Genomic DNA, 13,056 nt, shown 5'->3' with positions numbered 1-13,056 from the left:
CGCTCAGCCGTCCCGCCGCATTAACATCTCAACAGGTCCCCAGCCAGTGCGGAGCCGGCATCTCCTGAGGGGTCCGGCATCTCACAGTGGGGTCCAACATCTCACAGTGGGGTCCAACATCTCACAGTGGGGTCCGCCATCCCCATAGGGGTCCGGGCATCTCACAGTGGGGTCCAGCATCTCCTGAGGGGTCCGGCATCTCACAGTGGGGTCCAACGTCTCACAGTGGGGTCCGGCATCCCCATAGGGGTCCGGGCATCTCACAGTGGGGTCCAGCATCTCCTGAGGGGTCCGGCATCTCACAGTGGGGTCCAACGTCTCACAGTGGGGTCCCGCATCCCCATAGGGGTCTGGGCATCTCACAGTGGGGTCCTGCATGTCCTGAGGGGTCCAACACCTCCCAGTAGGGTCCAGCATCTCCTGCAGGGTCTGGGCATCATCCCAAGGGGTCCAGCATCTCCCCAGCACGGCAGCTTAGCCAGGGCCCACAGCCCCTTCCTCCCCAAGCAGCTGACCCTGCACCGGAGCCGAGCGAGACGGATGTTTCCACAGCTCCAGCCATTCCCCTTCACACAAAAACCCCCAAAGCAAGGAGCACGGAGCCCTTGGCTGCTGAGCCGTGCGCCCACACTGCTCCGGTTGAGCTCAGCAGCCGTAAATTCCTCCTTTTTAAACCCTGCCCCTCGTCTCACACCCCCAGCGCCCCGCTTTAAAGGAAATCAATCTATTTTCTCCCCCCTAGCAGCACTGCCACCATTTCAGTGCTGTTTGCAGTGTGGAGGGTGAATTATTTGCCGCCGCAAGTCGCTCTTGGTTTTGATCCTGTTCATCCCCAGCCAAATAAAATCAAATCGCGTTATTCTCAAGGGAGCGGCATCCGTCAGCCTGGGCTGCCCTGTTGCTTCAAGCATCGTCTCCAAAACACCCAGATGGCCAAGAGGCCCCGACCTAGAATTGCTGGAATTAATTAAGAAACTTCATTCTGCACAAGGTGGCTTCTTGGGGACCCCCAACAAGTTGGTTCTCATCTTCCAGCGGAACTTCCAGTTTGCACCCATTGCCCCTTGTCCTGTCACTGGTGTCACCCAGCAGAGCCTGGCTCCATCCTCCTGACACTGCCCCTTTCCATCTTGATCCCCAGCAATGAGTCCCCCCTCAGTCTCCTCTTCTCCAGCTCCAGAGCCCCAGCTCCCTCAGCCTTTCCTCACACGGGAGATGCTCCACTCCCTCCAGCATCTTGGTGGCTGCGCTGGACTCTCTCCAGCAGTTCCCTGTCCTTCTGGAGCTGAGGGGCCACAACTGGACACAAGATTCCAGGTGTGGTCTCCCCAGGGCAGAGCAGAGGGGCAGGAGAACCTCTCTGACCCACTGAGCACCCCCTTCTAACCCACCCCAGGTCCCATTGGCTTCCTGGCCACAAGGGCCCAGTGCTGGCTCAGCCCACAGCACCCGCTGTTCCCAGCTGGTCTCCCATCCAAGCACTGACCGGGCCCGACCCTGCTTAGCTTCCCAGATCAGACCAGATGGGGCGTTCTCAGGGTGCTATGGCTGTATAGATTACATTATGTATATCTATATGTTCCCCAATATATCCTGATAGTATCTGAACTAAACCCTTTTCTCAAGGGCAGAGCAGAGGGGCAGGAGAACCTCTCTGACCCACTGAGCACCCCCTTCTAACCCACCCCAGGTCCCATTGGCTTCCTGGCCACAAGGGCCCAGTGCTGGCTCATGCTCACCCTGCTGGCCCCAGGACCCCCAGCTCCCTTTCCCCACTGGTCATTCCCCTACTTATACTGGAATAGGCTTTAGGGAATAGGGTCTTTCAATAGGGTTTTGTTTTTAAACGGAGCTGTGAAGGGCAGGGAGAGGAGACGCAGCAAACGCAGGTTCCCCAATTCAACACGGATCGCACCGAATTCCGGCAAAAAAAGACGCGGCACCGCGGAAGGGAACGGGATATTCATCTTCTCCCCGTCCCCCATCCCAGCACAGACCAACCGAAGGCTGCCGGGGGATTAAATTCCCGTACGGCGAAGGGAATTAAGTCTGCACCATCTGCTGACTTCTGGGGACACCACAACAACCAAGCGGTGGACGAGCTCCAGAAAATCCCAACTGCTTGGCCAGCCTGGAAAATGAAGGAGTTTTAAACACCGGCGGCCACGACCAGAACGGAACAGCTTCAATATCAGTGCGGGGAGGTTTTCTCCCCAGATCTACCAGGATCCCCCAAGGCCGTCGCCATCCCCGGGCTCCTTTCCGAGCGATTCCCAGTTATCTCCATCCCCGTGGGTCTCGTGTTATTTCATCGCTTTGGGTTTGAAAAGATGAAGTTTACTAACTCGGCCCGGACGCCCCGTTTGTTGCGTATAGACAGAAAACCCGCGGGGTAGGACGCCAGAAGGAGGGGAACACGGAGCCGCAGCTGCGTGCGCTGTTAGCACGTTGTTACTATTACTTTTATAGCACCCAGGTGTGTGCTTAGGTGCTCGACGGCACAAATAAATTAAAGCCCTAGGAATATCTTGTAGGGGGAAAGGGAGGGATTAGACCCAGGGGAACCTGATAAGGTGGAATAAACCCAGAGGAATGGGTGCAAACGTCCTCCAGCCCATCCCAGGCAATCTAAGGGTAGAAAGCCTTGGGAAGCGGCTCCCCTGCCAAGGCCACGTGTGGGTTGATGTATTGATTTTCCTCCTCAAACGCACTAAAATCACATTCTTTGAGGCAGCTGCCTCCACAAACAAGGCTCAGCTCCAACGCGCTGTTCTAAACCTCGGTCCGGAGGTTTGCAAAGCTCCCCGCTCCGGGGAAGCCTCTTGGAATTAAACTAATTGTGGGATGATAATTACAGCCCCCAAGGGCTGCCTGCTACCCGGGTCACACACAGCGCGGCGAGGATTTAACGGGCAAGAAACAGAAGAGAGATGAGAAATGGGGTAAGGAAGAAAACATCGCATCCTCACCACCGACCCGCTCACAAACAACAAACCAGGAGTTCTTCGGAAAGAAGAACCTGCTGTTGGTCTTTGTTATTCCCAGTTTATTCCCTCTGGAAGTCGGGGTGGATCTAGACCCCGATTTGCGATGTGTCCACCTCTCTATGAACTTTCTGCATCTGGAGCCACATAGGACCTTCCTAGAGCTTCCCCATCCCTTCCAAAAACCCCTGAACAGCACCCAAAAATACACAGGCTGCGTTACCGGGGCTGCGACAGAATCCTCCCCGCACTTCCCGTGTTCTCTTCCCCCCCAAAAAAACGGGTGTAATCGCAGGATTTCCTCCTCCCAAACCCCAAAATCGTTTGGAAGCCGCAGCACCGCTCATTCTGGGAGGTTGGGGGGTGAGAAGGGACCAACGCATCCTGTTCTCAAGCACCATCGGTACCTGGAGAAACCAGAGAGGATCCAGGGAGCCCAAAGCCCACCTGCTTATTCACACAGCGGCTCCTCAACAACTTGGGGGGGGGGAGAAACCCCCCCTGCGAGGCTCCAAAACAAGGCACCGCTTTATTTGCAAGAGATGTTGCCACTGGAGGATTGGGAGGAGCCGAAGGAGCAATGGGAGGGAACAAAACCCACATCCCAAACCCGGGACCTGTGGGGATGTATGAACAGTGCCCCCCACCCCAAAACCTCCCCCAGCTATAGGGGGGGGCTCATCCCACCCTGAACTGTAGGGGGGCAGAACCAAAGGCCCCTTCTGTCCCCAGCGATGTCACACGGCGGGGGACAAGCCCAGGTGTCCCCAGTGGGGACTATGAGCCCCTCGTGGGGGGGACACAGGCAGCACCCCACAAAAAAGCCCCTTAGTGCTGTGGGGCGCGCTTGGCCCTCCCAGGAGCCCCAAATCCCCACAGGAAGCACCGTCCCGCTCCCCCATCCCAAAGGGGGCGGGATCACCGCTGGGCTCCCCCTCCCCCCCAAATCCTCACGGGGATAAACGGCACCTGCCCCCCGGCCCGGGAGGGTGGCCAGGACCGCCCTCCCCCCCCCTCAAAACCCACGAGGGAACGGGGCGATCGCCACCCCGGGGCACGGAGGGGAGGGCCCGTCACCGCCCCCCCATGCCGAGCGGGGAGGGCGGCAGGACCGGCCCCTTTCCCCCCCGCTCCGCGCCCTCACAGGCCCCTCCGACCGGGCCCCCCGCAACGCTCCAGGCCGAGGCTCCCACCTCCACGCCCCGGGTCCCCCCCAAGCCCCCCGGGACCGTGTGAGGCCCGCGGGTCCCGGTACCTGGTGCAGCGGGCGCCCGGTTCCCGCCCAGGCCCCTCGGCGGCGGTCGCTTCTCCTCAGCCACTTCCTGCTTGGCTCGCACCCCCCCACCTCACCGCGCTCCCGCCTCCCCCGCGCCGCGCAATTGGCGGGGGCGCCCGCCACTCGCCGCCGCGCTCATCTTCGATTGGTCCGCGTCGCTGTCGCTCTCCGGGGTTCGCACTCGCTGTTGGTGACTCCGCGGCTGGAGCCCCGCCTCCCGCGGGGTGTGCTCATTGGGGAGTGGGGGTGCCACTCAAACCGCTCAACCCCTTATCCCGCTTCCTATTGGTGGTTGGCGCTGGCTCGCCCACGGGGCAGCCCCGCTGCTCATTGGCTGGAGGCTTTGTTCATCAAGCTAGCTCGCCTCCTCCCGCTTTCCACTGGCCAAACGAGCTTGTCCTTCAAGCACGAGTTCTCGCAGCTATTGGCCACGGGAACAGCTATCAGGGCGTCTCCCATCCCAGCTGTTGCTTCCCGATTGAGCGATAGACCTGTCGCTCAACGCGAGGACCCGCCCTTCCGCCAGTCCCATTGGTAGGAAGCTCTCAGAAGTGGTTCAACAATCCTCCGGTTGACACGTGATGCAGAAGACTCAACCCCGTTGGTGAAGAGCCCTGTCACTCGGGCACGCCTCCGCCTCTGTGCTCCCCATTGCGCTATTGAGCCAGCTGCCCGTCACTCAAAGTAAAACCCCGCCCTCCCCACGCCATTGGCCGCCTCCCCGACCCTATGAACCGACAACATCCGCACCGCCCCCTCTCTACTTGCTTGACTCCACTGCTCATCAACCACCACGTACCCGCCCCCTCCGGCCTCTCCGTAAACATCCTGCCGGGGGCGGGGCTTGGGCAGACAGGCCCCACCCCCAGACACGTGGGTGGGTGAGAACAGGGTCCCAGTTCTCCCAGTACAGGAGAGTCTGGGGGTCCAGTTCCCCCAGTGCTGGGGTAACCCGCACCCCAGTGTCGCTCCCAGTACAGGGGAGACCTGAGGCCCCGTTCCCCCAGTAGAGGGGACGCCAGCAGCCCAGTTCCCCCAGTACAGGAGAGTCTGGGGGTCCAGTTTCCCCCAGTGCCAGAGTGACCCGGGGGCCCGTGTCCCCCTCTAGTACAGGGGAGTCTGGGGCTCCAGTTCCCCCAGTAAAAGGGACGCCAGCAGCCCAGTTCCCCCAGTACAGAACAGTCTGGGGGCCCCATTCCCCCAGTGCCAGGATTACCCAGAGCCCAGTGTCCCAGTACAGTGGAGACCTGGGGCCCAGTTCCCCCAGCAGAGGGGAGCCTGGGGGCCCAGTTCCCCCAGTACAGAAGAGTCTGGGGGCCCCGTTCCCCCAGTGCCAGGGTAACCCACACCCCAGTGTCCCAGTACAGGGGAGACCTGGGGCCCAGTTCCCCCAGTAAAAGGGAGCCTGGGGGCCCAGTTCCCCCAGTACAAAGGGAACCAGATTCCCCAGTACAGGTCCCTGGCTGACCCTCAGGGAGGTGACAGGACAGGGACCCCGTGCAAATCCTTTATTGTCACAGCAGAACCCCCAGCGCCGCTCAGCCCCGGCTGGGCACCGACTCACCCCCTGGGGGGCGGCGGCAGCAGTGTCCCCCGCTTGTCCCCTCACTTCTTGTCCTCGTCCTTCTTGTCCTTGCTGTCCTTGGCAGCCTGCGAGGCCAGCGAGCCCATGGCGTTGCGGATCGCCTCGTTGTTGGGGTCCACGCCCGGCAGGTTCTCCAGGACGCTCTGCAGGAACTCGGGGTCCTGCATCACGTCGTAGTCGTCTTCCTCCTGCGGGAAGAGCGAATTAGAGACAGGTTGGGTCCCCGTTTTCCTGCTGGAGGGGATCAAAACGTCACCTTGGCGGGTTCGGAGGTGTCCATGGCCGTGCTGCTGTCCACTTCGGCCGCCTCCGCCTGCGCAAACTCTGCCGGAGGATTTAAACAGCCACACTGTGAGATCTGGACCCTGCCCTGGTGCCAAAGCCCCACTTGGGGACAGAAGAGCTGTCCCCGGGCACCCACCCGCTCCCTGCAGGGACATCTGCATGGCGTAGGCGATCTGCTCCTCCTCCGTCATGCTGCTGAGGTCGGGCAGCCCGGCCCGGCCGAACTCCTGCTGCGTGATCGTCATCTTCAGCAGAGCGTCGTCCGAGTCTGCGCCGACAAAAGAACCCGGCTCAGGAACCAGCCCGGGGTGCCACACGATCCCTGTCCCCTCGCCGGGGATGGGGACCCTGCGCCTTCCACCTCCCTTTGGGAGGTTGCTCCCCAGATCACCGCGGTTTATCCGCCTCCCTTCTATGCGGCAGAAACCGCCTCTTGCCTTGTGCTGCGGTGGCTCCGGGAGCCGTCACACCGCACAGAACCACCTTGTCACCACCAGACGCTTCCCGCAGCGCCGGGCGGCCTCGCAGCCACGAGAGCTGCCGGGGTGCCCCGCACGCTGGCCCAAAACCCCTTCTTGGGGAACATCCTGCCCATCCCTGCTTGTGTCTTCCCTGCCAGCTTTATTTCCTGCTGCCTTTATTCCCCACCAGCAATTTTCCCTGTCAGATTCATTCCCCACTGGTGTTTTCCCCACCACCTTTACTCCCCAATCGTGATTTTCCCCACTGGCTCGACTCACCGTCCCCACCGCTGGCCACGATCCCGGCTTCGGCCGCGGATGCCGCCGCAGCCCTCCTGGCCTCCTCCTCCTGCCGCTGCCTCTGCTCCTCCATGGACACACGCAGAGCCTGTGGGGACGGGGACAAGGACAAGCTGAGTGGGGACGCCACTCAGGACGGACCAAACCAAGCGCCCGCGGCCACCCGGCGCTCACCAGTGCCAGCTCGGGGTCGGCGCTGGGGTCCACGCCGAATTCGAAGTCGCTGGCGCCCAAACCCAACATGGCACCACCTTCCCCAGCCAGGATGGGCGAGCTGATGAGGGCATCGGCCAACGACGGCCCCGGCGGCACCGTCACCAGGTGGGAGCCACTGCCGTCCTTGCCGTTGAGGGTGTTGATGAAGGCGGTCAGCTTGTCCGTGTTGGCTTCCTGCGGGCAAAGATGAACCTTGAAAGAGCCCTCTGTGTCACAATATGCGGTAAACTCCTTAAAGCTGAATCTCTGCTTTGCAAAACTGATCGAAAATAAAGTGTTCTTGGAAAGTATCACAGCCAAAACTCCCTGTTTGAAGTGAATCTCAAAATCACTGAGTAGTTTAATATCGTGGGCTGATATAATTTATGGCATGTAGGACACTGAAGGATAAAATTAGTCTGAAACTAAATTACTATTAAATGTAGCAAAGGTAACGAGACACAGAAACTATATGAGCATTCAAAAGATAACCAAAGATTGAAATGACTACCATTTTCTTATTAAATGTTGGATTTTTAGCATTTCCATATTTAAGTTCCTCAGAATCTTTTATTGTGAAAGAAAGGCAGGGGCTGGAGCTTTGCTGGGGTTCCCCCCTCGTCCCGTGTCCCTCCACGGTTCCCAGAGGGACAGAAAGGGTTTAATGAGCCCCGTGGTGAAACGAGAGGGGTCTGTGCACAGGGACGCGTTACTCTCCGCATCATTTTCACACCGGCTCAGAGAACCGGTCACATCCTCATGCACCCAATTCAGGCTCCGCGCTGGAAAGGACACAAACTCTTGGATTTTACACCAGAAACACAGCGAAAGCCTCACCTCTTCTCCAAAATTGATGATATCGACGTTGACCTTCTCCTTCTTCAGCCGCTTGGCCAGCTTCACCAGCTGCAAGGAGAAGACACGGCGGCGTTAGCTCGGCTTTCGGCTCTTAACCACGCTTGGCTCAGCACAAACCAGAGTCGGCCCTGGCGGTGCCAGTTCCAAAATCAGTTTCCCCACTTTCAAGCCCTCTCATTGCTGTCCCTCCCAACAATGGGGACAGCACCCCCGAAAATGGTCATTTCCAACCTATTCTTTCTAGAGAGCCAGAATTAATCTGGATCAATCTCACTTGTGTTGTTTTAAGCGCATCTTGTGAAGGCTGTGAGTGTTGTTGCTGCGTGGGGAGAGAGATTTCCCCCCCAGCTCCTCAGGTAAAACCCCAAAGTGGTTTTAGGTGACAGCGACAAGCCAGGGGGTGCGGGACACGGCACAAGCTCCTTTTGGAGCCTCCTGAACTGCAAAACAACCCAACAGGAAACAGCGGGGATGCTGGAGTTCTGTCCTTGGCACAGGCCTGGCCCTCCTGCTCCTCGCTGGGGTGGAAAACCCGATTTATAGCCCAGGGAATAAGCGATAAACCTGATTTATGGGTCCCTGACCAGTTGCAACTCACGTCTTTCTCGTTATCTTCTACAGGGCTCCCAACAAAGGCGATGATGCGCATCTTGTGGTTCTTGCCCTGGCGATGTTTCAACGCCAGCTGCGAGGCAAAAGCGATATTGTACATCAGAGGAAATTCTCAGGAACAAAGGACACTTATCACCCCGTCACTCTGCCCGTTGCGCAGGGAAATGCAGGTTAAACGCCAGGAGAGGCTTCTCAGTTTCACTCCACTTACGTGAGCGACTCTGATCCCCGTGCAAAAGGTGATTTTCCCTTTGGGCTGCACTGTGTGTAGCTTGGACAGGATCCGGCCCGTGTCTGGCGTGAGCGTGGTCAACACCTCACAGTTACTGCAACACAACCGCGCTCACGTTGGCGACCTCTTCTCAGAGAGATTCTTTGTAAAGCCCTTTAATCGCTACAATAAGAAACTCCCCCCTTGCAGCGTCTGCTCCTGTGGATGAACACGCACAGGGAGCAAGACTTTTTGCCTGATTTCCTAAAAAACCCCAAGTAATGTCTACACGACAGCTCTTTGTCCCCTGCCCCAGCAATCTTGAGCCCGCTGGCCAGTTTTATTCAGCTCAGCACCAACTTGTCCCCCTTTGGGACACGAAGCCACCAAAGGAGGGGTCTGGCAGACAGAAAACCTCCAGAACATCCCCCGGTGCTAGAGAGCGCTCAGAGGGCAGGTTTTCCCATACCAGTCCTCCCAGCAGAACCAGTTTGGGTTCAGACTCTGCTATTGCGGCCGCGTTTTGCAACGCTCCCCCCGCCCCGCGCTCCCTCATGGGTCTCCCTGGGTCGTACTTGGCCAAGGTGATGAGCCCCACGTTGTTCTCGGGGTTGCTGCGGGTTTTCGAGTGGCACACGATGTTGACGGCGTCTTGCTGGGCTTGCAGGCGGGTGGGTAAGAAGTCTCCATTCCTCATGTACTCACTATTGTCGACACTGAAACACACAGAGGAGGGGTTGAGCTTGTGAAACAGGAGAAGTTTGTCCCCAAAATGTGCTTTTTGGGACAGCACGCCTGTGGTCACGCAGGTCACGGGTGTTTCTTGCGGTAGAGATCAGTTGTCTTTGTGAGTTTTCAGCTCAAAACTGACCTTTGGGTCCCAGGAAGAAGACCAGAGTGCCAAAGAGGGGACACAACCTAGAGCCACGTCCCCCCAATGCCTTCTAACATCTCCACGAGAGACACCACCCATAGTAAAGCGCAAATCTATGCATTTATTGGGTTTTAGCAAGTGAAAAATCAGCTTTCTCCTGGCGGGTGCTCCCCAAACTCAGCTCTGTTCGCCGGCACGGTGTTTTGTTCAAGAAGCTGAACCCCCAAACCCGCCGTGAACATCCCGGCCGCAGGGAACAGTGCCCCACAGCGACTCAGGGCAGCGGCCACACGGCTGTAATTCAACCCCCACCCTCCCTCCATCAGCTCGTAAACACAGCGCAGCGCTGGCAGGAAAAGCCCTTCTCTCAGCAAAGCCACCCTGAGAAGGACGAGCAGATAAATAAGAGCTTGAGGGTTTGGTTTGGCCCCAAATTAAGGCTCCCCTGAGGTACTCCCGGGCCCGTCCCGGTGAGGTGGGCTGGCTGGTGCTCACCCCTGAGCCCCATCAGAGTCGTTTTGGGTGGAAAAGCCCCTCAAGATCGAGTCCAACCATTAACCCACATCCCTGAAACCTCATCTGTCCAACCCTCCAGGGATAGTGACTCCAGCACTGCCCTGGGCAGCCTGTTCAATGCCCCACAGCCCTTTGGGGAAGAAATTGTTCCTAAATCCAACCTCAACCTCCCCTGGTGCAACTCGAGGCCGTTTCCTCCCGTCCTGTCGCTGGGGAGCAGAGCCCACCCCCCTCCATGAGCCCCTCACCCGGACCCCTCCGCTCACCCAGGAACCTTCCCCACTACAAAGCCCCCCAAAGCCCCTTCCCAGGCAGCCCCAAACTCTCCACCGAGCGCCCCAAACCTCCACCCCCACCCTGAGCCCTCCCCAGTTTAAACCCTGAGCCCCCCGCTCCTATCTCCCCTCTCAGGCCCCGTCTCCCCCCTCTCAGACCCCGCTTCCCCCCTCAGGCCCCGCTCCCGCCGCCGCCCGGGATGACTCAGGGGAAGCCGCGGCGGCTCCAGGCCGCTCCCCGGAGCTCCCCGGGGCCCGTGGGACGGCATGGAGGGCGGCGGGGAGGAGAGGAGCCCCGGCCCGCCCGCCCGCCCGCCCGCTCGCTCGCTCGCTCGCTCGCTCGCTCACCACACCATGGTGCTCTCCAGAACCATCTTGCCCCCTTCCCTCAGGCTGGCCCGGGTCCGGTCTAATAAGGCGCTCGCTGATTGGCTCTAAGCTACAGACCAATCGCCGCTTCCCATCTTGCGCGGCGGCGGGCGCGGGGCACGCTGGGAGTTGTAGTCCCGGGAGGGCCGCCATGGCCGGGACACCCGGGCCTGTCCGCTCCCTCCGCCCCGTTATGGGGAGGAAACGAGGAGTTCCGGCCCACACCCTGACCCCGTGTCCCCCCGGGGGTCCTGTGTGTCCCCCCCATCTCTCCCGGGGGTCCTGTCCCCTCCCAGTCCTGTCCCCATGTCCATCCCGGGGTCCTGTGACCCCACCCCGTGTCCCCCTCATGGGTCCCGGGTTCCCTCCGTCTCCCTCCCGGGGGTCCTGTCCCTGTGTCCCTCCACGGGGGTCCTGTCCCCCAGGTCCCCCCAGGGGTCTTGTCCCCCCTTGTGTCCCTCCTGGGTGTCCTTTCCCATGCCCCTGTCCCTCCCTGGGGTGCTGTCCCCTCCATGTCCCTCCAAAGGGGTCTTGTCCCTCCTGGGTGTCCTTTGTCCCCACATCCAGTCCCCTCCCTGTCCATCCCAGGGGTTTTGTTGCCCCCATGTCCCTCCCAGATGTCCTGTCACTCCCATGGGTCCTGTCCCCCCATGTCCAGTCCCCTCCATGTCCCTCCCTGGGATCCTGTCCCCTACGAGGGTCCTGTCCCTCCCAGGGGTTCTGTCCCTTCCCTGTCCTCACGCAGGGGTCCTGTCCCCTCCCTGGGGGTCCTGTCCCCTCCATGTCCCTCCGAGGGGTTCTGTCCCTTCCCTGTCCCCTCCCTGGGGGTCCTATCCCCTCCATGTCCCTCCCAGGGGTCCTGTACCCCCCCGTGTCCCTCCCTGGGGGTCCTGTCCCCTCTGTGTCCTTCCCAGGGGTCCTATCCCCTCCGTGTCCCTCCCTGGGGTCCTATCCCCTCTGTGTCCCTCCCAGATGTCCTGTCCCCCTGTGTCCAGTCCCCTCTGTGTCCCTCCCAGAGCTCCTGTCGCCTCCATGTGGGTCTTGTTCGCCCTGCCCCATGTCCCTCTTGGGGGTCCTGTCCCCCCACATCCAGTCCCCTCCCTGTCCATCCCAGGGGTCTTGTCTCCCCCATGTCCCTCCCGGGTGTCCTCTCGCTCCTAGGGGTCCTGTCCCGCCATGTCCTGTCCCCTCAATGTCCCTCCCTGGGATCCTGTCCCCTACGAGGGTCCCGTCCCTCCCAGGGGTTCTGTTCCCTCCATGTCCCCTCCCAGGGGTCCTGTACCCTGCTGTGTCCCTCCCTGGGGGTCCTGTCCCCTCCATGTCCTTCCCAGGGGTCCTATCCCCTCAACGTCCCTCCCAGATGTCCTGTCCCCCACATGTCACTCCTAGGGGTCCTGTCTCCCCGTGTCCAGTCCCCTCTGTGTCCCTCCCAGAGCTCCTGTCCCCTCCATGGGGGTCTTGTTCACCCTGCCCCATGTCCCTCTTGGGGGTCCTGTCCTCCCACATCTTGTCCCCTCCATGTGGGTCTTGTTCCCCCCACCCCACGTCCCTCTTGGGGGTCCTGTCCCCCCACATCTGGTCCCCTCCATGTGGGTCTTGTTCCCCCCACCCCATGTCCCTCTTGGGGGTCCTGTCCCCCCACATCTGGTCCCCTCCATGTGGGTCTTGTTCCCCCCACCCCATGTCCCTCTTGGGGGTCCTGTCCCCCCACGTCCAGTCCCCTCCCTGCCCCTCCCAGGGGTTGTGTTGCCCCCATGGCCCTCCTGTGGGTCCCATCCCCTCCATTCCTTCTGGGGGTCTTGTTCCCCCCATGTCCCTCCCAGGGGTCCTGTCCCCCCATGTCCTGTCCCCTCAATGTCCCTCCCTGGCATCCTGTCCTCTACAAGGGTCCCATCCCTCCCAGGGTTCTGTTCCCTCCATGTCCCCACCCAGGGGTCCTGTACCCTGCTGTGTCCCTCCCTGGGGGTCCTATCCCCCTCATGTCCTTCCCAGGGGTCCTGTCCCCTCACATCCAGTCCCCTCTCTGCCCCTCCCAGGGGTTTTGTTGCCCCCATGGCCCTCCTGTGGGTCCCATCCCCTCCATCCCTCCTGGGGGCCCTGTCCCCCCATGTCCTGTCCCCTCAATGTCCCTTCCTGGGATCCTGTCCCCTACAAGGGTCCCGTCCCTCCCAGCGGTTCTGTTCCCTCCATGTCCCCACCTAGGGGTCCTGTACCCCGCTGGGTCCCTCCCTGGGGGTCCTGTCCCCTCCGTGTCC

The 13,056-nt window shown here is 60.6% G+C and overlaps 1 protein-coding gene and 1 pseudogene across 1 annotated transcript in view; both read right to left on the bottom strand.

Moving 5' to 3' along the window:
* Positions 1-1,437: 1,437 nt before the first annotated feature.
* On the bottom strand, positions 1,438-1,556 carry LOC136113049 (5S ribosomal RNA; annotated as a pseudogene).
* Positions 1,557-5,754: 4,198 nt separating this feature from the next.
* The window catches only part of LOC136112734 (putative PIP5K1A and PSMD4-like protein), a 28,076-nt gene continuing 20,774 nt past the window's right edge, over positions 5,755-13,056 (bottom strand). Inside the window, exons 18-27 of the mRNA XM_071800317.1 lie at positions 10,781-10,866; positions 9,343-9,483; positions 8,768-8,882; positions 8,543-8,629; positions 7,924-7,992; positions 7,066-7,281; positions 6,871-6,979; positions 6,267-6,398; positions 6,102-6,169; positions 5,755-6,033 (exon numbers count right to left, since the gene is read on the bottom strand). Coding sequence (XP_071656418.1) covers positions 5,866-6,033; positions 6,102-6,169; positions 6,267-6,398; positions 6,871-6,979; positions 7,066-7,281; positions 7,924-7,992; positions 8,543-8,629; positions 8,768-8,882; positions 9,343-9,483; positions 10,781-10,866 — 1,191 coding nt within the window. The 3' untranslated portion in view covers positions 5,755-5,865. The remainder of the gene's footprint in view (positions 6,034-6,101; positions 6,170-6,266; positions 6,399-6,870; positions 6,980-7,065; positions 7,282-7,923; positions 7,993-8,542; positions 8,630-8,767; positions 8,883-9,342; positions 9,484-10,780; positions 10,867-13,056) is intronic.

This window comes from Patagioenas fasciata, chromosome 30 (genome assembly GCF_037038585.1).
Source record: "Patagioenas fasciata isolate bPatFas1 chromosome 30, bPatFas1.hap1, whole genome shotgun sequence".
In the NCBI taxonomy this organism is placed as follows: domain Eukaryota; kingdom Metazoa; phylum Chordata; class Aves; order Columbiformes; family Columbidae; genus Patagioenas; species Patagioenas fasciata.
Note: the sequence above shows the minus strand (reverse complement) of the source record. Positions and strands in the feature narration are given on the sequence as shown.